The sequence below is a fragment of the Lipophrys pholis genome (assembly GCF_963383615.2).
Source record: "Lipophrys pholis genome assembly, chromosome: 14".
NCBI classification, from domain to species: Eukaryota; Metazoa; Chordata; class Actinopteri; order Blenniiformes; family Blenniidae; genus Lipophrys; species Lipophrys pholis.
Window position 1 is genome coordinate 16,298,250 of NC_137633.1, and position 27,710 is coordinate 16,325,959.

Consider the following 27,710-nt stretch of genomic DNA (forward strand, 5'->3'; position numbering starts at 1 on the left):
AAGGACGAACGCTGATATCAGGTCTTTTTAAGCGGCCTTGCTTCCAACAGTTTGAGTCTCTGACGATCACTCAGGATGGACAGTTGTTGCGTTCAGCGAGTGAATCTCTAAACATGCATCATTCCTTCATATGAAAACATGTAGAACAGTTTTCAGACTTTTTTTTTTGTGTGTGTGTGCAGACTGTATTGCATTTGTGCTGGGTCAGTTTTCACTGGGTATTTTCCATTTTCCTTCCACAGTCTAAAAACATGTATTTGAATTTAATTGGTGTCTTTAAATTACCCCAAAGATGTGAATGTCAGTGTGTGTCTGCACCACTGTTTGTCCTGTGATTGACTAGTGACTGGTCAAGTCTTCGTCAGATCAGATCAGCTTCACTGTCCTGCAACCCTGAGATGTTAAAGCAACATAGAAAATAGATGGAGGGATGTCATGTTGTATCATATTCAGTGAGATGTATGCGTGAAGTCGCAAGGGGATCCAGCAACAAAACCACTGAGACAAACTACCAACGTGCAGATAGGGTTGATTAAGGGCAGAAATAAATATCTGGGGGCTGTAAATGTATTACAGGTACTGTGAATACAAGGAAATGATTTTCGTCTTTGTTTGCGTTGCTGTCTGGGGGATCGAGTGAGTTGAAGAATGAGAGTTCCTCCAGTAAGCAGGAGTTTTCAGTAGTTTTTCTGCACATGTGCAGCTCGATGTTGAGGATCCAGAATGATGCTTGTGCTCTTCACTCTGGTGTATTACACAGTGCTCTTCCAGAAAAGCGTAGGTTTTTCTGACATCTCATCTAGATCAGTAGAGACACGTCTTGCATGTGTCATAAGCTCAGTATGATGGAGGACACCTACATTACAAAAGCTCTTCGCAGACTAGTACGTAGCCTGGCATACAAAGTATTGTATTGTACTGTATTGTTCCTCTTTTTCCACATTTCCAAACAACGGCTCGTAACAAACTTGGAACAGCAATATTGAGATAGTTTGGGGAAATGTACAGGAAAATCCAAACAGGGGAGAGAATAATTAGAGCAACGTGTCCCCAGAGTGTCACTGCAGATGTAAAAAGTATCAACATAATATAGTTTACTTTGAAAAAAGTTTTCACACAGATAATTATTCTATTTGTAAAACCCAAATTCTCTATAAAAAGGACATTCTATAGATAACATTCAACATTCATGCCTCAGTTGAAAGATTTTGCTGTTGTGAGCCTGAAACAAACCCATCAAGCTCCTCTGTGATACTGAACAACACACAAACTTAACCTGACTTGAGATTCCATTTACTCTTTTATCCTTTTCTAATTATGTAAACACGAAATCCAATAGCTCTGAAAGCAGACTCGGGTGGGCAGGAACTGGCAAGTCGTGGCCCAGCCCTGGCTTTTCAAACAAGCATATGTTTGGTAGGTTTCACAATGTGAAGGGGCTTCTATTCATGGACTACTCCAGCACAGAACTACAGATGATGGCCCTAGATTGTCGCAAACACAAAAAGCAGCGAAGTACACAAACCGGTCTGGCTGCGAAGTAGAAGGAAAACAAGAAGACAAAAGTCTCTGATCTGATAGTGCGGATGAACTTTAGAGCACTGGGAATTCATGAATTGTTACAGTGTCATACGAGTAGAACTGAAGCCTGAAAGGAATGAAGGAAACACAACACTTCATACTTGCAGTAATATGTATTTACATGAAAGTAGGCTAAAGTTTATGTTTAAAGAAAGAGGAACAGGGAAACAGAATGTTATTCTAATGACGGGGGAATAAAAACTTCTTCGGGAAATGTGTTTCCTTCACTTTAACCCGAATCAAGGTGCCTCCTATTTGTCATAGCTTTGGAAATGTCCAACAAAAAAGACAGAGAGGATATACACAACAACAAAAAAATGCATTCACCTCAGGGTGTGGCTGACTCTTACGCACACTCAGAAACAAGTTTGGACAATGCAGCAGTCATTTTCCCGGAGACATGAAAACAATGACAATAAGTCCCCTAAAACGTTTTTAATACAAATATAAACGCCCATTTTCACAACGTTTGGAGCAGTTTACGCACACCTGAGCAGCCATTTAGCTGTCAGATATATGTAACTTGTGCCTTTGATGAGTTCCCATTTAATCCATTTAAACTCTCTCGGAATTAAAGAGTGTGATCTGAAGTTTCCAAGGAGTGCTGATGATGGTCTTAGGTTGTGCGGCCTGAAGCTGCCTTGTTGACTCGCATCCAAACGTGATTTTTCATGTGCAGATCAGCCTCTGAATCCATTTAAAGAAGAAAAAAAAAAAGTGTTAAGTTGTCTCTTTACAGTGGCGTGTGAGTGGGCGAGCGAGACAGAGAAAGAGGGAGGGAGGGAGAGAGAGAGAGAGAGAACCCAACATCTGGAGGAGCTTCAGTCTTCCTTTAACCACACCCACAGGCGCATTTCTCAACACTGCGCTCCTCTACCTGTCCCAGGGAGACAAATCTTCGCTTTATAGGATCAAAACTACCTGAAAGCAACAGGGGATCCTCCGGACGTTTACAGGCGGGTGCCCCCCCGCTCTCCCAGCTATGGTTTGAAGTTCTTTCTGGTGAGTAGGAAACTCGCGCTGATGCCGTTTTAATGTGTTTGCGTGAGTTCGTGGAAATGAACGCGGATCGGGACTTTCACGGAGAAGTCAGTGAGATCAGTTCTTATTCGAATTGGTTTTTAAAAAAAATGCCACATATAAACAGAAAGCCAGACTTACTTGTTGAAAACGTGTTCTAAAAGCGCACAGCTCGTGCGTAAAAGGCTGTTTTAGGTGTTGCGACCCAGAGAGTAAAAAAAAGGAAGAAGTTTACTTTGCTGAATGTTTGAACCTTATACATAAATGTAATATTTGAAACAGACATACCTGTACTTTTTAGAATATATCCACTATGTATGTATGTGAGCAGTGGGTGTGTTGGAAACATTTGTCTAACTTGTTTCTTTTGAGAAGTGTTTGGCTTGAGGCCTACACATTACTGTAACTGTGCTGTGGTGAGAAGTTGTTTCTCTCAGGTTGATGAAACGGCTGCAATTACATTAAATCATCCGAGGACGGCTGATCACTGGCTATAAAAGTCAGAAGGGCTGTGTATCATTAAAGCCACCCCAGCAAGACAAGGATGACACTGACGTTCAGAAGGCGAGAGCAGAAAATGAAGCAAACGTTTTAACAAAAGAAAAAAGTGTTCATCCATTCTTTGTTCTGTCACTCACAGGTCTGAAGATAAACTACTACCAAGAGGAGACAAACTCAAAGGAAAGGATATTTGATTGCCAACCAAGAACATGGACTGGAAGACCTTCCAAGCCCTCCTCAGTGGGGTGAACAAATACTCCACAGCGTTTGGGCGGGTATGGCTGTCGGTGGTGTTTGTGTTCAGGGTCATGGTGTACGTAGTGGCGGCGGAGCGGGTGTGGGGTGACGAGCAGAAAGACTTTGATTGCAACACCAAGCAGCCCGGCTGCGCCAACGTCTGCTACGACCACTTCTTTCCCATCTCCCACATCCGCCTGTGGGCCCTGCAGCTCATCTTTGTCACGTGCCCGTCCTTCATGGTGGTCATGCACGTGGCGTATCGTGACGACCGCGAGCGCAAGCACATGGCCAAGCATGGCGAGAGCAGCAAGCTGTACAACAACACGGGCAAGAAACACGGCGGCCTGTGGTGGACCTACTTGATCAGCCTCTTCGTCAAGACGGGCATCGAGGTCTCCTTCCTCTACATCCTCCACCGGGTCTACGACAGCTTCTACCTGCCGAGGCTGGTCAAGTGTGAGGTGTCGCCCTGCCCCAACCAGGTGGACTGCTACGTCGGCCACCCCACCGAGAAGAAGGTCTTCACATACTTCATGGTCGGGGCTTCTGCCCTCTGCATCGTCCTGAACATCTGTGAGATCGTCTATCTCATCTCCAAGCGCATCGTAAGGTGCGCCAACAAGGTCAAAAGGCGCAATCGCAGCAGGCCCGTTCCACCTGACGACTACGACGACCCCTTCAACAACTGCAACCTGCCTCTGACCAAACAAGAGCTGAAGGACCAGCCTCCATCCTTCAAGACTGCGTCCAAGGCTCCGTTCAGGCCCGCTGTACTCAAGCTTGAGGAGAAGATCCGGGCCTCGGCCCCCAACCTGTCCTTGTTGTCGTGATCCAAGCCAAGGAGCTTGGCAGGGCTTGGGCCAGATCCCAATGAGAACCCTGAAAAAACAAAAAAAACCTCTGAAATATGAGCCAAATTGCGAATGTGTCAGAGCCTGGAAGTTGAGTCATCAGTACTGGATTCATCCTGTGGGCCCTTGTGTCCACAGCTAAGACTCTTCAGGAGCCCGTGAACTTCTGTTTCCAAGTCAACGCACACAATATTTACAAGTCAGTCAGAGAACGACTGATTTAATATTGATATGTGGGATGTCCTTTGTATTCAGACTGTAACGGTGCCTTTTACCCCAGCTATCAGAACATTGCAGTAAAGGTTTGCGCTGTCTCACTTGTGATTGGAGTATTGACACGGGAGGTGAATGGAGTGAAACAGGACACACCTGGCAGAGGTATTCACCCTCCCTGCCAGTGTCTGCAGTGGCGTGTTAGGGCACTCTCCAGTCGCTGAGAGCTTCACTGATCCCTCTTATTTAATTTAAGCTCCAATCAAAGGGCTTTGTCCTCAAAATTGTATTTTCTAATGACCAAAACCCAGAGAGAAATGGAGAATACTTCAGCTTTAAAGTGCTTTTAAAATGCTTCAAAAACCAAAGGATGATTTAAACTTGAACGTGGGCAAACTGGCTCCCCAATAAACGAGGTTTTCACTGCATTTATCGCTCAGAAAACAAAACAGTTTTTTATTTTGACATTAACCTGCAGCAGGCATATCGCTTGTTCTCGGGGTTCATGCTGCACAGCCACACGTACACAGACTGCCTGTGTTTTGGCGTGCTTGTACACAACCTCGCCTGATCCATGACCACTGTTGATTTTAATAAGGCAAAAGGAATGCTGCTGTTTAATGCCGCGTCGGTTGAGCTGCTGGAGCCCAGTGGAGGAATCAGAACGGGCAGATGGCTCATTGAACTATAAAGTATTTTTTTGTGTGTCACTCAATGCAAATGTATATTCTGATATTAATATTTCATGTTTTTTTTTATAAATGTAAATATATTAAATCTATTGAATATATTTGTGTCTGTTTGGTGTTTCGACTGGATTGGTCACCTGATAGGATTCACTGGATTATAAAGAACCAGTGATCTCAGGTTAGTATAGACATTTTTCCACCATTAAAATCTGCCCATTTTTTCCATTGATGCTGAGTCAGTGCAACAATGAACAAACTGATACCAGGCTCGCATGTTGGTTTGTAATTTGCTGTGAATCACCACTATACGGTCTTTCCTGTGACACATGAAACATGATTGAAGGCCTGCAGGAAGAATCTCAGTGTGCTGGAAGAATCTCAGCCTGCCTGCTGGACCCGTCAGTCGGGTTTTTAAAAAGGTGCAGCAAAGAAACGGTTTTTGTTTACTTCGAATCCTTTCCGCCACCTAGAAAAATCCCTGAAAAGGTTGTTAAATGACCACCTGATGCATTATGCTCAATTTATACCAAATGTTTGACAAAAACGGTAGAAAAGCTGTATTTTCTGACCTTGTAGATTACTTGAACATTCATGATCAATGACATTTTTCATTCGTAAAATATTTTATTTACACAATGCAAAATCTCTCGATACATGTTCGATATGAACAAAGGCATCCTAAAAATTAAATACTAATAAACTAACAAGAGATTCGACACATAGAAATGTGTTTGAATTCCTTTCGCGCCCACATCTTCTCCCACACGACGCCCGTACCATTTCACAGATGCTCCTGGTGACAAAGGGTCCATTTAAAGACGGTGATCACTGCAGGCAGACAGAAATCAAAACACCACCTCTGCTTGGTTTACCCATCCCTAAAGACATTAGCACTGGATAAAGTATTACTGTAAACCAAACGAGTGCTTGGTTTACCCACTGCCCACAAAGTAATGTAAGCAAATCGTTAAAACCGGTGACGGCAGGGCTTCTGTGTGAATGCTGTGATTTCATATAAGGCACCGTTCCAGCAACGCCATCATGTAGTGAACGTCTGGTATAGCCCAGTGAGAGGGAGGCGTCAGCGTCGACTACATGTTAATCAAAATCCACGATGGAGGACCAATCAAAGTCATTGTTCTTATAACAAGAAGAAGTGATCATTCAGGAGATGGTGGCCCTGAGTTATCTCACAGGCTGGGACAGAGACGAGGGTCTGGACTTTCTCTACAGCTTACAGGTGGCCTGGGCCACTTTGGAGCTGGTTTTTCTGTTGAGGGTTCGGCAGATGAAGGCTCCTGCATCCATCAGCTTTGAGAGGTCCACACCCTGAGGAGAGAGCAGGCAGTCAAAGGGCCACATATGAGATGTTGGGTGTGGCGAGTTTCAACACTGATAGAAATTCAGGATATTCCCCCCCCCAAAAAAACTGGACCTCTGACTTCAGGATTCCTCATGTTGGACTGTAACTTAACAGCCGCCACTGGCTAATGTATGCTGCTTCTGCTCATTGGGGTCATTTATTATTCCCCTTTCATCCACAGAAAACCTACTTTTTGAAAAAGCAGCATCAGAAAGCAGTGTTTCTCAATAGTCCTGCTCCAGCACCTCTGCCCTGCATACTTGAAATGCCTCTTTTCTCTGACGTGGCTGACTGAAATGAAAACACACCGTCAAACTCTACTGCAGACTGCTAATGAGGCCAGTCGTTTGAATCAGGTGTGTTGAAGGAGGGGGAGCGACAGGACTGTGTTCACACTTTCGGCTGTGGCAGACTGTGCTACTTCAAGTTAATCTAACAGTTAATTTCCCGCTATGTGACGAGGATTTCACAACAATAGGTTTGCTTGCATGTCAACCTTCAGTGTGTCAGAGACGACTATCAGAACAGCGTGCTCGAATACCAAGAACACCAAGCTTATCCTGTTAACATCTTGGTACCAACCGGTGCCTTCAGGAAATAAATAAATTAAGTAAACAGAGCATCACATCTTTTTTTTCGTCACATTTATCTTCAAGGAAAAAGCTTGATTTCAAAGTAAATGAGATTGTGGTCCCCCAGCTGAAGCCAGGACATGTCCAGGCCCGTCTAACGTCAGATGAGACCAAAATAGAACATTTTGGTATAAGTACCACTCGCCATGTTTGGAGGGGGAAGAATGCTGAGTTGCATCCCAAAAACACCATACCCACTGTGAAGCATGGGGGTGGAAACATCATGCTTTGGGGCTCCTTTTCTGCAACGGGGACAGCAAGAATTCTCCGTATTAAGTCAATAGAAAATCTGTGGAGGGAGTTGAAATTCTGTGTTGCACAGCGACAGTCCCAAAAACCTCACAGCTCTCGAGAAGATCTGCATGGAAGAATGGGCCAAAATACCAGGAAATGTTTAACCTCTGTCATTGGCAACCAAGGTTACATTACAAAGTACTGAGCTGAACTTTTGGTATTGACCTAACCCTATACAAATAAATTCTTTAAAAATCAAACAATGTGATTTCCTGGATTTGTTTTTCACATTCTGTCTCTCACAGTTGAAGGTGAAAATAACAGATCTCTCATCTTTTTAAGTGGGACAACTTGCACAATCGGTGGCCACCAAATCCTTCTTTGCCCCACTGTACATCAACCCTAAATCATATCAAATGATGTCACCAGCTGCAAGTTTCAATCCATGTCACACACTGTGTGCATTTCTTGAGGCAGCGACACTGTTCACTGAAATCATCTCCTAACAATGTAAAACATGTTGTGGCTGCTTTTCACAACATCATAAAGTGTGACTGCTGGCAAAAAAAAATAAAAAATAGCAAACCAAAAAAATGATGCCAGTTTCAAATGAACACCAAACCATACCAAAACAATACTTCACAGACTCACAAGGAAGTAAAATGATCACGATCACATCCTCATTTTCCCCCTGAACATGAATGTGACCGGAGCGGTTTGATCTTCGGTTCACTAAGTTCGTCTAGTTTCCGGCATTGTAAGTAGATGCCATACAGGATAATGTTGTTTGAAGTTCACCAGTACTTATCACTTCTGATACAGAGGAGAGTGACAATGCTCAAGTTTATAAATGTCTTCTTGCACAGTGTCGCAGGTACTAAACCTTTTAGACTACTAAACTCGCCCACTGCAAGAGCCTTCAGACACATGTCGCTTGTGCTGTTTTTGAGTGCTGGTCTGTGTGTTTACGCTCATTTGGCAGCAGGTTCTTACCGTTTGAATCCCGAGTCCATGCAGCATATAGATGACATCTTCAGTCGCAACATTCCCAGAAGCCCCCTGTGCATAGGGACAACCCCCCAGCCCAGCTACTGATGAGTCCACCACACTGACTCCCATCTGGAAAAGAAAAATGGAAAAAAATTAATTGCTATGATAACTGAAGACAACAGCAAATCAACAACCATTGATACTTATCGAAGGTGTTTCTGGTTCTCATAATAAGAGCTAATCTGACCTGTAAGGCTACGAGGATGTTCGCCAGAGCCTGGCCGTAGGTGTCGTGGCAGTGCACAGCCAAGGCGCTTACCGGCACCTCTCTGCTCACTGCCGCCAGCATTTCAGTCATGCTGCCAGGCGTTCCCACTCCAATGGTGTCACCCAGTGAGATCTCGTAGCAGCCCATGGAGTACAGACGCTTTGCTACCTACAAGAGAAAGGATGTTATGTTACTTTTTCAAGGAATATTAAGAAATGAATGTATCATGTCGGTACTCACATGTGCAACTCTTTCTGGGGCCACCTTGCCTTCATATGGGCATCCGACAACGCACGACACGTAACTGCAATGGTGAGAAACACTAATGAGACCCGGGAAAGAGCGTAATAACTGCAGCTCAGATGATTTAAGGTTTGCTGATATTCAAGATGAAGCCAGAAATCTCACCCTCTAACTGGCACACCAGCCTCCTTTGCAGCTTTCATGACCTCGTCAAAGCGTTGTAAACTCTCATCCACTGAGCAGTTTATGTTCTTCTTACTGAACAGTTCAGATGCAGCACCAAATATGGCTACCTCAGCAGCTCCTGCCTTTACCTGCAGTGAACAGGAGCAAAAACAATGGCAACGCATATTAAAATTTTACGACTTTGCTTAATTTTACAGATGTCACTTTCAGCATAAAAAGCTGTATTTACATCTGTAGGGGTGAGAAGTTCATTCTTACATAGCAGGTCATATTAATAGAAAACAGGACCACTGTGGAGGAATAAAAGTCAATTTTACCAACCTTGACTAAATTGTTCTTTAAAAATCTATATGTGCTGTTGTTTTTGCTTTGCAACAGAAAAGTTCAAGTGATTTATGTGGGATATGTCTGATGAGTGATTAAATTTGTGATTTTTCGCCACAGTGAAGTGTACACTCATTTTTCTTTGAGAACTTCTCATTGATCCTACGTGGGCTGGTTCGGGTCTGTGGGCCAGGGACTGTGCAGCATTTTGTTTATATAAAGTACCGTAAACATTTTCCAAGCTTATCAGAAAATGTTGGACACTCACAGCAGCCTGGAATCCCTTCAGATTTGGCGTGAGGACTGGATAGGACACTCCCAGCTTCCTGTTTATACCCTTCATTACCTCCACCTGGTCTGCCATCTGACAGGTGGAAGGTAGAAACCAGTTACCGAGGAGGAAAAACCAGGCCCATTCACACCCTGTTTCAGGGGAGTGTCAAACACTTTCCATATGAATTGCAGTGGGAGAACACACTTACCTGTGGGACCCATTTTGGAGACACGAAGCTGGTGGCTTCAATGACTGGCAGGCCTGACTCTGACAACAGGTTAATCAGAGTGATTTTGGCCTCTGTGGGCACGATGCTCTGAGTGAAAAACAAAACAATGTAGAGTTGAACATTTTATACACTGTCTATGTGCATGAATACATATAGTTTTGGCTGGTTATATAAGTTACTAGCAATGCACCTGCTGTTGCTCAACATGTTTCTAGCTTATTACCTTCTCATTTTGAAGACCATCTCTGGGCCCCACCTCAACTATTTTCACTTTCTCTGGAAGAACTTGACCCGCTCGGACACCAACCTTTAAAAAAGGATGCACAGAGATAACATATAGCGTGACATTGTTCGAAACCTGTACATGTTCACAACAACACTACCTGACCTCCTTCACATAGCACAACAAGCTAACCCATAGAGGACGCCCTCGGGTAGCTCACAAACCCCGCTGTCCCACCACACGCAGGGTGAGACAACCGGGGAATAAGAGCGAGGGAAACACTCACAGCCTGGAGCTTCGCTGCGGAGCTGAACGACAGGTGCTGCTGCCCCATGACCGAGTTTAAAGCTCCTCTGTTTACAAGCCTCACGACAGCCGCCATGATGGTCCAGCCTCCGCGTTGACGTCACCACGTTGCTGAGAGCGTCAAGACGTCACAGCAGGTCAAGACACCGCACGCCCGCCATCTACAGGTCAGAGCGCAGTACTGCAAGACTGTTTAAAAAACAAAAATGACTACGTGCAAACTGATACAAAATAACAGCAAAAACTGCTACTTCCATGGTTTGTCCATAGAAAAAAAATATACAGTGATTGATTACAAAATTACGAAATGGCTCTTAAAAGTATTCTTTCTTATTATTTCAGATATTCAATAGATGAGCTGAAAAAGCTTCTCACATCTATGCATCTTTTATATTGTTTTATTCATTTCAGGGTCATTGGTCACTGGAGCTGGTCCCAGCTAACTCATAGGGAAGACATAGTCCATTGTGTACTGTTTCTCAGTCCATGGGAAGGTATACATATATAGAGAGATAATCTGGCAAACACTCACGTCCATGCCTACGGTAAATTTAAGATCACATACCGTAATAACCTCAAGTGTATGTTTTTGAACTGTAGGAGGAAACCAGAAAGCCCTTGCCCACAGGGAAACCATGCAAAGTTAACACAGAAAAGTGTGGCCAAGATTCGGTCAATAATCTTCATACTATGAGGTCAACGCACCAACCACGACATCACAAATTACAAAGGCTCAAAATTTCACCTTTGTTGAGGTGGAGAGAAGTACGAATACATTCTTTAAATATTACATTTTAAAGCACTTTCTACAAAACTATTTATGAACAACCTAAACTCCTTGATCATTTCCATCAAATGAGCAAGTTTGCCCACACTACAATATATGGATGTGATGCTCATGTAACTTCATTAACAGTAAGGTATCTAGCTTTCACTATAGCAATTTGTTGTAATCAACCATTTAGTTCTATGTCTCAGTATTGCGGTACATCTGCAGATGTCATTAAACATAGCTTGAACATCTGGCGTTGACCCAAAAGAAACCTATTCAGGATCGATAACCTCAAGTGCTTTTCTAATTATATGGCTGTGATGTTTTTCCAAATCCCCAGTCTGCAGTTTAAGAACACACAGAACAACTGTTCTCTCTTAACAAGCTACATGAGAAAACAACAAAATACAAATCATTGCAACAAAGGAATGTTGGAACTTGCTTAGAGAGTGACACTGGATTGCAGAAGTTACCAACATAGTACAAATGATCCACTTCAATGTCACATATTTCAAACAATTTAGTACAAAATGTCTCACGTCTCCTCTTCTGCTGTAGCCACTCATCATTTTAACCACTCATCCTGTATTGTTAAGTGTTAATATAAATCTGAATCCTAACAATGAAATATCAAATAAACATAACTGCAACAACAGTTAAATTTGTTTAATTTAAAAAAAATAGATATTATTCAGGGTAATTACAGAATCTGATTTATGCCTTAAGTCCGGAAGCTGGACAGCTGGCCGTGGCCTGGGATTGGAAGATGCTGGTCGATATTAACAAGCAACTGAACTTTCCTCCTGAGATTGAAACTACCATCCTTAGGCCAGATTTTGTACTCTGGTCTCCTTCACTGAAAGCTGTTTACATCATAGAGCATACAGTCCCATAGGAGAATTCAGCTGAAGAGACCTATGAGTGCAAGAAATTGCACGACACAGAACTGGCAGAAGATGCACAACAACAAGGATGGAACACAAAAGTTTACCCAGTTGAAGTGGGATGCAAAGGTTTTGTGGCTTCCTCCGCCATTAGGCTGCTGAATGATCTTGAGATCCACGATCAGTTTCTGTAGCCGGCCACCTTTGATCAGGGTGTCTCGTATTAAAAAGGCTGAAGCACCTGATTCATAGGTCCACGACTGATGATTTGTCCAGGATTTATATCTTTCCCATATCTGAGACACAGCTCCCACGCCACTCTCAAATGGCAAATCTCATGTGAGTATATCTTTTGGCACAAAGAACAATTTAACATCATGTTCCATGTTTAATTAGTTTACTTTTGTAATATTCAGGGTCATTACACAGGCTGTGTTGAACCTTCCTGTGGCCCACTTTTGTTTCACGAGCCCTATGTTTGATACCCCTTGTTTTAAAGCTTCAGATGTTCAGGGAATTTATTGTGAAGTGACTCATTTCAAAAAGTATTTATCAAAACTACCAATAAAACAAAGACTGTTTCATCCTATTTTATTTGACATATTTAAAGTTATCTATCATTGTTTTTCAGTGCTGAAATAGCTTTGCACAAGATCAAGTAGCTACGCCATCATCAGCATGCATCTCCGTCTCTGCCTTAAAGATTAATGAGCAAATGCTCGGGACATTAATACAGCCAACAGCAGGAGCTCCAACTCATTTTGGTTCAGGTGCCCCATACAGCTCATTTTGAGCCAATCAATAAAATTATTACGTTATTACCTATACATAATAACACATTCCAAATTTAACATTGTTATAGATAAAACCTGCAAACTAAAATCTTCTTTACAATGGTGAGTGGGTATAATTTAAATTTTTTTATATATCACGTGTTAATCCTAACCCTATGGATCTGGGCATTCATTTAGTTTTTAGCAAGAAACTTCCAACATATCAAAATGTTTTGTGACGGGGTGTTATAATTCCAGAATTTGTACTCAATCTAAATTTTGATTTATTACAAAGAACATGTATTGTGTCCATACAAAAGAAACACTTTTCCTTCAAATTCTTCCGTTAAAGCAAAGCCATTCTCTTTTCTTCTGTTTTATCTTTAGAATATTTACTCAGTCTTTATTTCTACCTGTTACAATATTTGATGTAATTACTGAAAAACTGAAGTTGAAGATGAGAGATGCAGAAACAATTGTATAAAAATATCTTTAATGTGTCAAAAAGTAAAAAAAACAAATAAATTATAATTGTGGTTGTCATTGTGCATATCATAAACAAACAACAAAAGTGCCATAAATGTGCGACACTGCAGAAAAAAAGGAGAAAAAGGCCGCCATTCAGTCTATGTCACCTCATTTTGCTTAAAAGCAGAAAGTCCAAAAAGTGAGCAAAGGTGTGGACTTCGTTCATGCATGTATAATATAGCTGGAGTAAAGGAAACAGTGAATATGCATGCTGCCGCATATCTTTAAAAAGCTTTCCATTCATCACAAAGGTCAACAATCTTAGTCAAGGAAAGACTCTCCAGTTGTATTGGACAAATAGACAACTAATATATCTATATAAATGTGTGTATTCAAATCAGGATCCCATAGATTACGCGATAAGTCATTGCATGGCTTCAACGCACACATAGTCCACATCTGGGCCTGCAGCTGCACGCACACTTGTTGGTCACACTTCACTGCAGCTCCTCGTCGCTGTCGTCCACCTGCTGGATGATGAGGTCGGCCCCCGAGTCTTCGGCCAGGTCGTCGTCGTCGGTCACCATCCAGCCCCTCTTGGAGTCTCCCTCCTCCTCCCCGTCCACGCCCAGCAACAGGGCCGGCTCCTCGTTGGACCCCTCCAGACTATCCATGGGGATTTCGTCGCAGCCCACTTCCTGGATGCACGCGGCGCACATGCGGTAGCGTCGCGTTCCCTCGCACACCACGTGTCCGGTCTCCTCTGTGACCTGACACTTACACTTCCTGCACACCAGCTTCCTGGCTTGATGGATCTGCGGAAACGGTGCGAGACGAGAGGAAATATTAAGGACACTGCTCTGTTACAGTCCTGCATGCATCGGCTCGTGGCTGTGACTCAACTAACAGTTTCAAAATGGCTGCGGAGATGCTCCAGGCGAGTGAAGCGCTTATTGCAGGCTTGACACGGGTACGGCCTCTCCCCGGTATGACAGCGCAGGTGCCGCTTCAGATCTGCCTTCCTCTTCACCGTGTGTGTGCAAAAGGGGCATTTGAAGCGCATAATGGGGTTGGAGTCTGAAAAAGAAGCAGAGAAAATGTTGAGACTCTTGAGTGATCTGTTGTGACAAGCAGCTTCACCTTTAACCATTAGAGGAACTTCAGAAAATTCTAAATAAAAAAGACCCAAACCCGAGTTTGCTGCCACTGAAACTGACTGTTTTTGTTTTGTTTTTCATGCCAGGTAGACTTTTCTTTGTAATATTCATCTTCTGATGGTGGACCTCCACTGGTCTTCTTATTGTTTGCAGAACAGACCTCAGGTGATCTTATGTTATTGTTTTGTTATTACAGCATTTGTAGGGATTATAATCATTTAATTTGATTGAATTCAAAGTGACGTAATCCTTGTAAGCCTTGAAAATGCATTGCCTGTTAGATGTTTTACAGCTTATTTTGTGAGTTTTGTTGGCCAGGAGACTATATTAGACATTTATATTTGATAAAGTTTCACCAGTTGTTGATCTATGATAGTTGTTGTAAAAGCAGATGCATATTGAAATCTGCAGTTAATACTTTGCTTCGTTATTTTCTAACTGAATGTTTTCATCCAGAAAATGTGGTCATGTTCTTAATACAGATGAGATGGACTCTTTGTCACGGTTGCAGTGGATAATAGTATTGGAGCTCCGCCGATTATTGATTTATCAGTCACCGTGTGTTGAGAAAACATTTCAGAGTTCATTCAACAAAGTTTTCAGACCTTTATTAAAGTGTCCGATCACACCAACGATGGGTGGCAGCGTGGCGTACAGCTCCTCTGCCTTCTCAGCCTTCTGTGTCCTCGCCTCCTGAATGTCCAGGTCCTCGTGCTGGCTGGAGCGAGAGCTGTTGGACGTCCTCTTCTTGGTCACCCCCTTTCCGCGCCGACGCTCCGATCCAGGCAAGGTGTACAGGGGGTCCTGAGGGTCTTGCAGGTCGTCTGCTTCTACACCGAGCTCATTAGCAGGGCTGCTTGGATTAGTCGTCAGTGCAGAGACCGAACCATCGAGGTCTGGGTCTTTCCCCATGAAGCTGGACTGGGATCTGGAGTTGTCCCGGGTCCAGAGTGCAGGCGGTGGGCTGACCGAGCAGGGGCCTTGGTGCTGCTGTTCCGACGACTCCTCTCCTGCTCCGCTGGTGAAGCTGCACGTCTCCGACAAGCTGAGGCAGCGCTCGCTGTCTTCATCCTTGAGGCTGATGTCCAACGAGGATTTGATGAAGTTCTTGCAGTAGTTGATGACATTGTTCATCTGCAAGTAGCTGGCCGCCGACATGACCTCGATCACATTGTGACTGGAGAGGTCCAGCTGGCCAGAGTAGATGAAGTCGAGGATGACGGTGAAGGTCTCCGGGCTGAAGACGTCGAAGGTGGCGTTGACGGAGTCGGGCAGCCCGTCGGGCCCCTGGGACAGCAGCATGCGGAAGTATCCGCTGCTGGCGAACAGGACATTGCGGTGGGCCCTGAATAGCTGGCCCTCCACCAGCACGCTGCAGTCGCAGAACAGCTCCTGGCGGCGCTGGTGGTTGAGCTGCTTCAGCAGGTTGCTTTGGTGAGCCACTGTGATGTCAGCCGTGTTGAACCACCGCTGAGGCTGCCTGCAGGAGAGAAGACAGCACAGTCATTGTGCAGCACAGAGCGACTGCTCGGCAAGAAAACTGCTTGCAGATGTTGGGGATTGTCATTATTCAAAACGAAACACTCAACACAGTTTTGATGCGGCACAGAAATCTTCCATTGTCTGGTGGAAAACACTGACGGTATAATTATTATGACAAGTGATTTCCTAAGACATGGGTATTAAACATAAAGCCCCAAGGCCAAAAACGTCACATCAGGAGCCCAATTTGGAATGTTTGATGGACTTAAAATGTAAAAAAAAAAAGTAATACAATTAATCTTTGTTTATTACCGTAAAAGTAACTGCCATGTCTAATTAATTTACTGGGTATTGCAGTGTTTTTTGTAAGACATAACACAAACAACCAGCCAGCTACATTTTGACAAAGTGGCATTAAAGCCACACCCTGACAGCGAGAGTGTATTTATGTGCATGCTGATGACTGCAAAACGCAGCAAATTCAGAACTTGACATTTTGCAGAATTTTGGATTTGACCCAAAAATTTACATTCTAAGGTTATTTATGCCACTATTTTCCTGGTTGGGCCCTCTGGAGATCAAATGTGTCCCCTAAACTAAAAGGAGTGTGACAGCTCTGCTCTAACAGCTTATTTTACTATAAAATCACACAAAGTGCAGAAACTTAACAGGCAGCAACATCACATTATAGCTGTAGCTGTCAATTATTGCACCTTTGCTCTGGACTTCCTCCCTCCCACCTGACTTCCTCAAGCATTGTGATTTGCGGGATGATGCTTCAATCACAAATATATTTTAATGGGTAACACCCGACTCCAGTCAGAGAGCATCGGGTGACAAAGCCTAATAGTCCCACAGGGCTCCGGACTGATGCGCTCAGGTAACTGCTGGTGTCCCTAAACGCACCACACGGGTGGGAAGAAACAGGGGGAGCACTGTAACCGGACATACAGTCCAAAGATTGCATTAAATCTGCCGCAACCTCATATGGACAATAGTTATTGTTTTAAATTGACCCATTTCTCAGGCTTTTTTTAAAAGATTATTTTTTTATTAGCAGGTTGCAAAATGCACGCATTCGTTTTTAATCAGCGATGCGACGTTCACTGACAGCCTCCGCAGCGCCCGATAAAAACCACGGCGCGACGCCCGCCCGCATAACCCCCCCGGTGCGCCGGAGAGAACCCGGTCCGCCGCCTACACCCAGCTCCCCGGCTCCCACCACCCAGGCTCCATTCGACCTACAAACCGAGGGGAGAGTGCTGCAGTCCTGCGAGAGAAAAGCGGGTAGCGGCGCACCAGGAGCAGCCCAGTCTGTCCTGGAGCGACGCCCACTTCAGGCTCCAGCCAGCACACAATGGAAAAAACAGGACAAACCTCCCGGTACTCAGCGCGCAGCGAGCCGGGAGGAGAAAAATAAAACACACATTTATCTTTGTGTTGCGCTTCTGGGGACACGACGCACTAACACGCCCGTTTTCATCCTCCACGCCACCCCCGCCTCCCTCCTCCTCCGCCGCCGCCGCCGCCACTTCTCTCCGGAGGTCCGGAGCGCGAGCGAGCACCGCGGAGGATTCGCCTGCTGCTGCCCGAACAGAGCGCCTCGTTCCCAGGCGAGAGGTGCAGGCAGGACCCGCTTACGCCCCACGCCGTGGTACTCCCCCCCATTTAATTAAATAAATAATAATAAAAAAAAAAAAAAATCAATCGATATACTCACTGGTGACTGGATTCACCCGGCGCCCGATAGAGTCTGCTCGCCCCCAAATCTGCCACCATATCCATTTTTATATTGTTTTTCTCCCGGCCGTCCCCCCACCTCGTCCAGGGTCCACAGTCAGGCACTTCCTGCTCAGCCCTAAAGACCGAAGCCCGGTTAGAGGACTGGAGCGCTCTGCTGACGTGGGTGTTTATTAACTGGGTGCCCGAGGGTTCAAGGAGCCATTTAAAGCCCCAGTGCCCGTTTTAATGCAGCCCACCTTCAGGAGGAGAGGATTTCACTCTAAACACTGAACACCCCACTCCAAACTGACACTACATTCTCTGTTAAAGTCTTTAATTTGCCCTCACATTCAAAGAGGATTGCCATTTTACTAGTGTTGCTCAATACTCATGAGCAGCTCGCCCTATTTTACAAGAGGGTGTATCTCGTCCAGGACAAGCCTGTATTCCTGCAATCAAAGAGATCCGGGATAATCCGATATGCATTTCTGTCATTCTTCAACACTGCACGCAGACAAGGGTTCAGTTTGTTCAGTAGGAAAATTAATTTATTCTTCTTATTCGTCACACATGTACAGAGGACACTGACTTGAAATGAGAATAGAGAAACCAAGAAGGTTGGAAATAAGATGAAGCTAAAGAAAAGAAAAAAAAAGACAAAACACAAAGACTGGCTCCTCTTGAGGTCTCTTCACTGCTTCGTGTGCTGTGCAAAAATGAGAAGGTGGATGGTTCGCTTTGGCTATTTAAAAGAGGCTTTAACCACAAGCAGCTGGGGGGGGGGGGGGGGATCAAGAGGCTTCACTTTTGGAAAATCCTGTGGGGTTCTTGGACTGCCAGCGCCACAGATCCTCACCTACATGGAAACAGATGCAAGAGATTATACCGGGAGATTACAGGGGTGAGGTGGGACTTGTACAGCTCTAAGTCGTCCGATAAACTAATAAACGACACGGGTTTTCCTTTTGGAGGAGGATCAGGTGAGATGAAATGAAGTGTGCAGTGTATTTTCCCTTACACATTCTTTCCAGTTCGAACTCAGCCTTCCAGCCCAGCTCCTTCTCGGCCAGATTCGGCTCGGCGTAGCAGGACGCTATGTCTCCGTCTCGGCGGGGGGCTATCTCATACTTGATCTAGAAGACAAATGACGCGAGATGCGAGTGGTGAATTTCACAGTGACCACGCTTGAGCTCGATAGCCTTGATGCCGACTCCAACAGGAAGAAAAGAGAAAGACATTTTTCTGTGCCTCACGTTTTTCCCTGAGGCCTTCTCCATGGCTTTCACCATCTGGAGCACAGAGTAGCCCTTTCCTGTTCCTAGGTTGTAAACCTGCAGACACACACAATTAGAGGAGAAGCCATAAATAACATCAGTTTGCTCAAACTAAAAATGCATTGACACAGTTTTTCTGTTTACAAATGTACCTTGCACCCGCAGTTATCCTTCAGCTTCTTCAGAGCTGCTATGTGTCCCTTTGCCAGATCCACAACATGGATATAATCCCGCACACCTGGAATGAGAGAGAAAGGCTTTTTTGGAAACATTTCAGCTTTACTCAAATAAATCAAAAGTCACAGTTTCACCCTCCAGGCAGTGGTGTGAAGACCTTCTGTGTTACCTGTGCCATCGACGGTGTCGTAGTCACTTCCAAATACACTGAGGTGCTTTCTCCTCCCAATGGCAACCTGAGCAATGTGAAAACAAGGGCAAATTATCAGAGGTTGTCTTATCTTGATCCTGCAGACATCTCTGGTCTTCAACACACCTGAATATAACTAACGGAGATGCATTTTAAAAGCTGGTGTGGTGGAGGAGGGAGACGTGTGAAACATGCGGAGCAGTGAGCCTGCAGCGCCCGACGCTGACACACCTCTTAACCATCTTAGTTTGCTTAACGACACAAGCATGTGTTTAGATATTCACTCCATGTGTCTCTATTCTGTGCTTTAAACTACATTCATTGCATAACTTTGGTTACTATGCCTCTTAATGCGTTGTCCCCTGCAGACACAAAGAACACAGGAGCTGCTGCTGTCCTAAACAAGCTGTTCACGTTACTATAACAGCAAAACCCTCAGCTTTGGAGTTTGTCTTTTTTCTCGTCTGGGCCTGTGCTTGGAGTCTTTTGCAGCTGATCATTGAGCGTCAAGCCTTCAGATGCTAATTTAGGCCATTGTGTTCCCAATGAGACGTACAGGGAGCACTCAGAGGGTTGCATTGACGTGCGTGGATTTGCAACGTTTCTCTATGTAAACCTTCTACTGTGCTCATAATCCAACTTCATCCACCTCCCGGAGATCACGGGCCATTATCTCTGTACATACACCTTCATGTGTTCAAACACTATCAAATTATTATAATTATATTAAATTGTAATTACATATAATTATATTTATGAATTATCAAATGCACTTTGCAGCTCTAATGTGTTTGCATACCTGGGCGACGTATGGCAGCAGGTTGTTGGGGATACCCTGAGGGTCTTCTCCGATCTCACCAGACTTATGAGCTCCGATCGGGTTGAAATAACGCAGCAACACGGCATTCCAGTCCTGTTCACACAAAAACCTTTATGACGCACTTTGTCTTGTATTGCATCGCTTAATATGTCAGATTATCACCTTCTCAGCTTTGCACTGATCCTGGATCATCTCCTCGATGAAGAACTTGGTCTTGCCGTAGGGGTTGGTGCAGCCCCCTACCGGATGCTTCTCATCAATGGGAAGGTACTGGGGGTCTCCATACACTGTGGCCGAGCTGCTGAAGACTAGGTTGTGTACGTTGTGAGCCTGCATCACCTGCACAAACACACACACACACACACACACACACACACACACACACACACACACACACACACACACACACACACACACACACACACACACACACACACACACACACACACACACACACACACACAGAGTGAACAGGCAGCAGGCAGCAGTGTCCGACACACACGGGGAGCTGCAATCTGGGAAGATCGCAAATGAGATTACTTTAAAAAATAATCACGGTATTGTGCAACATTTAGCCTGGGAGCTGATGCATCAGATCAGGGGAAAGACTGCAAACAGAAACGGACCTCCAGCAGGTTCATGGTGGCGGTGAGGTTCACTCTGTAGTAGCGTAGCGGCTGCGCAACCGACTCCCCCACAGCCTTCAGTCCAGCGAAGTGTATCACAGCACTGAACGGATGCTGCAACACAGATATACAGTTACACATGTGAGAGGGATAGGGGGAGTTCATATAACCGATGTGCGAATATGGTGACGTGCTACATCACCACCAGTGTCGCACTCTTTTTAAATTGTGGATTATTTTGTAGTGGTGAACTGGGACCTCGGGGAAAACAAAAATAGTAGGATTATTTAAGTGTTTCATCCACAAAAAGAAAAAAACCCTGATATTTGCCAGATAAACTGCACTGGCGGTTTTTACAGTGATTGTGTAAATAATATGTTGTTAAAAAAAAAAGAAAATTGTTCTTTTTTTATTCTGGATAGCTTTCGATAACTTTTGTAGAGTAGGGTTGGTTTTACGTGCAATGATTCAGATGGGTGAATCATCTTAATTTAGTCATTAATGGTGATTTCAGAATACCTTTTCCGGATAGTTATGAATAGTGATCTTCATGCTTTCTTTTTAAACAATCAATCATTTCACACGTAAGCAGAACGTAATTGGCATTTGTGCAAATACACATACGTATCAAGTCTAACAGAATCACGGAGTGCTCTTTACTTTCTAACCTTTGCAAAAAGCTTTTCCAAGCCAGGTTTGTCCAGAAGATCGAGTTTGTGAAACTCAATGCTGGCGCCCAAAAGCTTTTCTATCCTGCGAATGCTCTCTGGCACATCTTGGCCTTCTCCATCAGCTGCAGGACGTACAACAAACAAACACACAAATATGAGCATCGTGGCTTTAAGTTAACGTTCCTTGAAGTTGTAATTTAATGATATCTGAAGTTATTCATTAGGGGAAAGTGTGCTTACCTTTTACAGCGTTGCTGAAGTTGTCTACAACCACCGGGTGGAATCCGGCTTCAATAAGCTCCACCACACAGTGGCTGCCAATGAAGCCCGCTCCACCTGTGACCAGCACCTTCTGGGTCATCCTCTGGCCCTGTTTGATTCAAACGCATAATCAAGCCTCTGCTAGAAACTCTGATCCAACTTTCTGTGGTTTTCTCTTGATCTGAGCCGTGGAGCCGAGAGGGAGGTTTCTGACCACGCCTGAAACATTTCAGGTTGGCTTGACAGGTAAATGACTCACCTGTATTCAACCCACGTCAGCAGCCTGCCTCACGAGAACCACAAGAGGAATCTTCCAAGTTCATAAGCAACTTTTAGTGTAACCTTATTAAGTATTAATACTGCATATCAAGATAACTCCTGTTCTGAAGATCTAATCAATTACACAAGAAAGAGTAACTATTCAGGATGAACAGTCACAATTTCAGTGTATTTCTGTGCCTTTTCTGATTTTGGTATAATGCTTATAAACAACTCCAAGCTTTTGTAAATAACTATTATTGTGCAAGCAAAGCCTCTTTCACTTCCTTTATAAAACCAAACCCGGTGGACTGACTTTAAAGAGGGTCAAACTTGTGTGATAAATAAAGCCACATCGCTCAGTATAACAGAGCATGTGTGTGAAATACCTACTGAATTTCCCTTTGAGAGTGTAAAGTGGCTCAGTCCGCTCAGGAAGAAGGAGTCCAGAGAGAATGGAGGTTCATCTGTCACTTCATTCAGTAAAGTCTAATCTTCTCTCCTGAAACATTTCCTTACTTCCTGTAAAACGTGGATCCGCGTCAATACGATTAATAAGGCGTGGTGGTATTTCCCTTACCCGCCAAAATAATTAGCAACGCGAGTTCATAAACTCACTTTAAAGGATATATTTCTCATTCTCATTCTCTCTTATTCTTCATATTGCCATTTACAAATTTATTATACTGCAAAATAATCCAAACTGTTGACAGACTGAGATTAGTATCACTTTATTCAGCTTGAAGCCCTTAGTGTGAAACAAAAACCGGAAAAGGCTATGTCTAGTCGTCAGCTTCACGCGCCTTTTTCTCCCACCGTCGCGCTACGTCCATGCCTTCCGTGCTATGACGTTATGCCGCACGCCCACAGCCACGCCCCCTGCCCATTCAAACAGAGAAGTGTTTGTACTCCACATCTGGAAATGCCACGTAACTTTAAACACAAGTGCAGCTAAGCCAGTCTGGGCATAGATAAAACCGCTAATGTGAAAAGAGTACATTTGTACGCAAGTACAAATACTGTTATGTTGCTTAAATTACACCACATTACAAGAAACCAACTTTCTTTAAATAAATAACAAAATTATACGGATTTTATTTTCTTTTTTTGCACAAAATAAGAATATACTACAGAATTGTAAGGAATAAAACCTGACCGTGCACGTGGGGAAAGAAGTCCAATGGGCTTTTATGAAATCTTCTCAATCAATATTACAGTAATGAAAATGCTAAAGAATTGATCAAGAACCAAACTAAGTAATGAGTTAATAAAAACAGTATCAACATATCAACTCAGAATCAATGGAATACTGTTTGGACAGGAGATGATTCAATAATTTAGTTTAAAAAAGGGCCAACGAGGAAATAATTTAAATGATTTGCCTGTACAGTTTCAGAGAAATGTGAAGAAACGTTGTTGTTTGGAGGTACAACACAATGGTAAATGAAAGTCAAGCTACTTATAAAACCAAATTCAACTCCATTGTCAATATCAGATACATACAATTACATTATGCAAACGTATTTGCAAACAAATGTAAATATGTTGTAAAAATTTTTAGCAGTGGATACAAAGAAGCAAATTCAAAAGGTTTATATATTAATTCAGGCCACATGTTGAAGCATGTTTTAGTGCTCTGGTCTCACAGCGAGAAATTTGTTTGTTCAAATACCAGCAAGGACCTTTGTGTGTGGAGTTTGCTTGTCGTCCCCATGTGCCCGCGGTTTCCTCCCACAGTCCCCAAAAATATATGTGAGATTAATTAGTGAATGTAAGTAGGTGTAGTGGTTTTTCTCTGTGTTTGCCCGGTGGTGGACTGGTGACCTGTCCAAGATGTAAACCTGCCCTCTCCCATATTTAGCTGGGATTGACTCAGTCTGTTCTGAAATGGTCAAAACTGAATTTGCCCTTCAAAGAAAATGTTCTACACTTTCTCTAATCTAGAGCACACATAAGATACTGGCCCTGCTTTCATTTTGAAGGGTGAGAGTGTGCGTGTCCAGCAGATCTTGGGTGGGGGTGGGGGCGGGGGCGAGGGCGGGGGGGCTCCAGGGGGAGAAAGGTTGGGAATGACTAATCAAGCATGTTGCATTATTACTTTCGTTTACATATGTCACTGCGTTCTGTTATCTACGATATGCACGGAACTAACACGAATCCATGGTTGAACGAGAATTCTATCTTTGTTTTGCTTTTTTGAAAAAGCACAACAAATAGTAAAGTCACCACTGTTACTGAAGCTGTATGATACATTTTTTTTGCTGAATACTGACAAAAGTACTGTCTCAATTGACCAGAAAAATATATAATATAATGCTATATAAATGCATTGTAATGCTATATAAATACATTACTATAAATCCTACAAAAGCTACACATTGTAATGTTTAGATGAGATTAAAGAGAAAAAAGCGTCAAAATAACTGAATAGATAACAAAAAGTAATGAGAACACGGTACTTATTGTGTGTAGGCAAATATTACCTCACTGTGTCCTCTTGCAATGCATCTATCCAGATAATATCCAGAGAGCCATAATAAGAAGCACAATCTATAGGAAAACCTATTAGCATTGCTTGCTTAATGGATGGTGGAGAAGTAATGACTTTGTGGAGGAGTATTAGTATCGGTAGTAAGAATAGATTTTATGTGAGGCCATAAAAAACAACAAAGCCATACCTATGATGTGGTTCCTTAACCACATGCCATCTTTCCAGTTCAAGAGCGAACACTCGTTTCCACAGACTCCTGCAGATCGAGTCAGATTCTTTTATATCCTGTGCCATTTCTGAAGCCCATTTGTTAGTCCTAATCAGCCCAGACACACTGGCGCAGGAAGAGATGCAGCAGAATCGTGAGTAAACACATGAAACCCAATGGATACCTGAGAGATGAAGCTCTTTATCCACTGCAGATATTCTCCCTCAGCTGGTAGAGGACTTTGTGCTGATGAAGAAATCTCAAAGGGAGGGGAAACAACATGGAAACTTAATCCAGCAGGGATATTAGGTAATAATAAGAAAAACTAATCCAGCCATTCAGAAGAGGATAGGAAGAGAAGACAGAAGGAAACATTTAAATCTCAGAGGAGAGAAAAACACAAAGTTGTCACTGTAGGAGAGCAGAAAAACAACAACAAAGGAAATCCGACTTCTCTTATTAATGTTGTACATTTAAAGGCCTAAACTGGCTGCTTCAGGGTTAGTGTGGGTCTCTGCACAAAGATGTGGGTCAGCTCTACTTGTGTCTAAATATTCATGAGCGTGTGGGCGCTGCATCGTGGGTGGCTGAGGCTGTGGCAGGAGAGAGGCCTGCAGGGACTATGATGAGCACCTCCGCCCCCCCAGTGCCGGGCAGCTGCAGATGCGGTGGTCAGTGTGTGAATGTGGAGGGGCTGCGGCGTTACCCAGACGGGGCTCAGGCTCACTGTGGAAAGGGCCCGCTGTGCCAGAGGAAATTGCCAAATATGAGATGTTGGCCTGAGCCAGAGCCCACACGTGTGTGTCAGGAGAAAGGTTCTGTGTGTGGCTCAGATGGTTAGATCCATCCAAACATTTGCCAGCTGAAAGAAGCTGCCAGCTGGGGTAACACAAACCTAAAGCTCAGTGGGAGAAAACCCTGATACCCTGGGCACAAACACTCTCTTATCAGTTCAGAAAAGTTGATAATCTCAGTTTTCTTATGTGTAGTTCTACTAATAGTGAACGACTTCCAGGGTCCTATTAATGGGCCTTGAGGTGCTCCTTTTATTCTTTTTTTTTTAATTGCAAAAGCTCAATGTTGTTGATTTTGGAAAAATCCGTCCAACGAGGAAACAACATCAGCTTTGTCTGTGAAATCAGTCCATCCTCTTTCAACAATGAATGGGAAAAAACCCAGGGCAGAGATATTTATGGCAAAAGACAATCAATTCATCTCTGTCCAGGTCTTTGCTGAACATTTGTTTGAAATCTCAAGTTTGAAATATCAGTGCGCTGTTGGTTTTAGTGGAGGATTGTGGCTGTAGTCACTCAAAAAGAAGTTGATCAAATGTGAAAGTGAAAACTGATGAAACACTCATTTTGAGGCAATAATTCAACTGACAATGTTCTTTATTTATCACGTCTCTGATATCCTTGACACAAAGTGAAACTTAGTTGTCCCTATCTCTTTTATGTTGCCTCTTATCGGCGGTTCTTGGGCCTGACTGTTCTCCATGGAGATAGGCAGTGACCCTGCGGAGCAGATATCAGCTTGCTATCAGGCCGCTGTACTTTAGGAAATAACAAGAGGTTGGACTAATAATCTAGAGAGTAGGAAAATCTCCTTTTTATATCAGCGGCTATATGGGCAAAGGCAGGATACTTTCTGGAAAGGTCACCAAACTATCGCAAGACAAGCACAGAGAGACAACTTTTATAGTGACCAGCAAAGTTGGCTGAGAAGGTTATGTTTTTGTCTATGTGTATGTATGTATGTATGTATGTATGTATGTATGTATGTATGTATTTTGCCAACTTTTCGCAAAAAATAATAACCCAAATTACATGAAATTTTCAGGGATGATTTGTCATCATCCAAGGACCGGTGGATTAGATCTTGTGATGTTTCACACAGTGATGTAGCTTCCTGACCTGCCTCGTTAGCATCGATATGAGCTAATGAATGCACAGACGAATGTGGCGTTGGCGAAAGTATGCGCTCTACTGACTGCTCGTTTGAGTTTTTACCATTCATTTAAATTTCGTTGTGCATTTGGTTGCCCTGGTTGTGCTTGATGTCATCCTTGGTTGCAGCTCTGTTTTGTTTGAGGACATTAACGTCATTGAGAAGAATGTTAATGTGGCTGCTGTCAGGGTAAAATGTTTCCACCTAACAAATGACACGTATATGATCTACTTTTTACTATAATTCAAGAATTAATCACTTATGAGGGTGTTTCCCTGATCGCAGCGTGATGCCCCGTCCAAGTCATGTGCATAACGGCAGAGGAACATCCTCACTTGTCTCATTACGGGACATGATTGATAGACGGCAGAGCTGGAAGTCACCCCTAAAGCTTGGATCATTTCCTGCTCTCAGCACTCCACCCACAAAACATACAGAACATTTGAGAGAGTGATGGATGGAGGGAGCGAGGGTGTGACCGTCCACGGGGCCTCCGTCTGCTTCTCTTCATCTCTCTCCACCTGAGTGCTGGTTAATCCTCCCCTCATCCCCTGACTCCCAGCTGGATACGTCGGCTCCTCCTGAATAGCGGGCTGCATTAACGCCCAGGAACTTTCCCCCGCTGTCTGTTAGTAAAAGCTGATTGGAGATTACAGGCCTGCTGTAGAAATAAAGAAACCCTCCATCTCATCTCAAATCACTTTCCACGCCCTCTTCCTCTTCTTGTTCTTCTTTATCTCTCCCCCTGCTCTTCATTTCTTTATCTTCTTAATCCCGGCTCTCCTCTTTCTCAATGTCATCAACTTTCCCCTCAGTACTACATCTTTGCCACTGTTCATTGCTCGCTCTCAAGAGCTGAATGACAAGAAAAAATGAGGATGAGTAAGAGGGCGAGAGGGGAAAAAAAAAAAAAAAAAACTTCCCCTCCTGAGTGGAGCCAGAATGATGTCATGGGGGCATTTGTCCTCCTGGTGTGGAGGCTTCCCTTCCTCTGCTAATTACCTTGTACAAACTCGAATCTGATATGGCGGATATGAGGCCCAAATACAATTATTGTGGGCTAACAAAGAGATATTGAGATTCAGGGAATGAGGGAGAGACCGCAAGTGAGATAGAAGGAAAGGCACGCGCACGTGCAGCCATCACGTGCGTGCACACACAC

The 27,710-nt window shown here is 43.8% G+C and overlaps 4 protein-coding genes across 6 annotated transcripts; 1 reads left to right on the forward strand and 3 right to left on the reverse strand.

Moving 5' to 3' along the window:
* The first annotated feature begins 2,340 nt into the window (after positions 1 to 2,340).
* Positions 2,341 to 5,195, forward strand: gjb3 (gap junction protein beta 3). Its single transcript, XM_080479668.1, has 2 exons — positions 2,341 to 2,583; positions 3,242 to 5,195. The coding sequence occupies exon 2, from the start codon at positions 3,312 to 3,314 to the stop codon at positions 4,170 to 4,172; it is 861 nt and encodes a 286-aa protein (XP_080335794.1). The 5' UTR covers positions 2,341 to 2,583; positions 3,242 to 3,311; the 3' UTR covers positions 4,173 to 5,195.
* Positions 5,196 to 5,695: 500 nt separating this feature from the next.
* hmgcl (3-hydroxy-3-methylglutaryl-CoA lyase) lies at positions 5,696 to 10,479 on the reverse strand. 2 transcript variants are annotated; one of them, XM_080480620.1, is made up of 9 exons: positions 10,348 to 10,479; positions 10,062 to 10,145; positions 9,818 to 9,925; positions 9,604 to 9,699; positions 8,991 to 9,139; positions 8,823 to 8,886; positions 8,562 to 8,750; positions 8,318 to 8,443; positions 5,696 to 6,424 (listed from the first exon to the last, which is right to left on the reverse strand). In XM_080480620.1, the coding sequence occupies exons 1-9, from the start codon at positions 10,441 to 10,443 to the stop codon at positions 6,323 to 6,325; spliced, it is 1,014 nt and encodes a 337-aa protein (XP_080336746.1). In that variant the 5' UTR covers positions 10,444 to 10,479; the 3' UTR covers positions 5,696 to 6,322. The 2 variants fall into 2 exon arrangements, with proteins under 2 accessions (XP_080336746.1, XP_080336747.1); XM_080480621.1 differs by having other exon boundaries at positions 5,705 to 6,424; positions 8,634 to 8,750; positions 10,348 to 10,463.
* A 2,789-nt stretch (positions 10,480 to 13,268) lies between these two features.
* On the reverse strand, positions 13,269 to 17,758 carry zbtb8a (zinc finger and BTB domain containing 8A). Of its 2 annotated transcripts, none has more exons than XM_080480936.1 (4): positions 17,153 to 17,443; positions 15,027 to 15,901; positions 14,172 to 14,341; positions 13,269 to 14,079 (listed from the first exon to the last, which is right to left on the reverse strand). In XM_080480936.1, exons 2-4 carry the CDS (start codon positions 15,721 to 15,723, stop codon positions 13,762 to 13,764), a joined length of 1,185 nt encoding a protein of 394 aa, XP_080337062.1. In that variant the 5' UTR covers positions 15,724 to 15,901; positions 17,153 to 17,443; the 3' UTR covers positions 13,269 to 13,761. The 2 variants fall into 2 exon arrangements, with proteins under 2 accessions (XP_080337062.1, XP_080337063.1); XM_080480937.1 differs by lacking the exon at positions 17,153 to 17,443 and adding an exon at positions 17,624 to 17,758 and having other exon boundaries at positions 13,275 to 14,079.
* Positions 17,759 to 18,148: 390 nt separating this feature from the next.
* Positions 18,149 to 22,443, reverse strand: gale (UDP-galactose-4-epimerase). Its single transcript, XM_080480785.1, has 11 exons — positions 22,296 to 22,443; positions 21,624 to 21,753; positions 21,381 to 21,505; positions 20,713 to 20,826; positions 20,249 to 20,425; positions 20,066 to 20,179; positions 19,246 to 19,312; positions 19,052 to 19,137; positions 18,879 to 18,956; positions 18,644 to 18,758; positions 18,149 to 18,481 (listed from the first exon to the last, which is right to left on the reverse strand). Exons 2-11 carry the CDS (start codon positions 21,742 to 21,744, stop codon positions 18,417 to 18,419), a joined length of 1,062 nt encoding a protein of 353 aa, XP_080336911.1. The 5' UTR covers positions 21,745 to 21,753; positions 22,296 to 22,443; the 3' UTR covers positions 18,149 to 18,416.
* Positions 22,444 to 27,710: the final 5,267 nt, after the last annotated feature.

What these genes read in the sequence shown, in the direction of transcription:
- gjb3 (XM_080479668.1), top strand. Translation starts at nt 3,312, where the DNA reads ATGGACTGGAAGACCTTCCAAGCCCTCCTCAGTGGGGTGAACAAATAC.
- hmgcl (XM_080480620.1), bottom strand. Translation starts at nt 10,443, where the DNA reads ATGGCGGCTGTCGTGAGGCTTGTAAACAGAGGAGCTTTAAACTCGGTC. An exon ending in ATGGTCTTCAAAATGAGAAG is followed by an intron (nt 9,926 to 10,061) that starts GTAATAAGCTAG and finishes TTTTTCACTCAG; the next exon opens with AGCATCGTGCCCACAGAGGC. An exon ending in CCCCAGAAAGAGTTGCACAT is followed by an intron (nt 8,751 to 8,822) that starts GTGAGTACCGAC and finishes TTTCTCTTGTAG; the next exon opens with GTAGCAAAGCGTCTGTACTC.
- zbtb8a (XM_080480937.1), bottom strand. Translation starts at nt 17,688, where the DNA reads ATGGATATGGTGGCAGATTTGGGGGCGAGCAGACTCTATCGGGCGCCG. An exon ending in GATCGGACACTTTAATAAAG is followed by an intron (nt 14,342 to 15,026) that starts GTCTGAAAACTT and finishes CTTCTTTTTCAG; the next exon opens with ACTCCAACCCCATTATGCGC. An exon ending in TCCGCAGCCATTTTGAAACT is followed by an intron (nt 14,080 to 14,171) that starts GTTAGTTGAGTC and finishes CCGTTTCCGCAG; the next exon opens with ATCCATCAAGCCAGGAAGCT.
- gale (XM_080480785.1), bottom strand. Translation starts at nt 21,744, where the DNA reads ATGACCCAGAAGGTGCTGGTCACAGGTGGAGCGGGCTTCATTGGCAGC. An exon ending in CTTCAGCAACGCTGTAAAAG is followed by an intron (nt 21,506 to 21,623) that starts GTAAGCACACTT and finishes TACGTCCTGCAG; the next exon opens with CTGATGGAGAAGGCCAAGAT. An exon ending in TGCTGCCATACGTCGCCCAG is followed by an intron (nt 19,313 to 20,065) that starts GTATGCAAACAC and finishes CACATTGCTCAG; the next exon opens with GTTGCCATTGGGAGGAGAAA.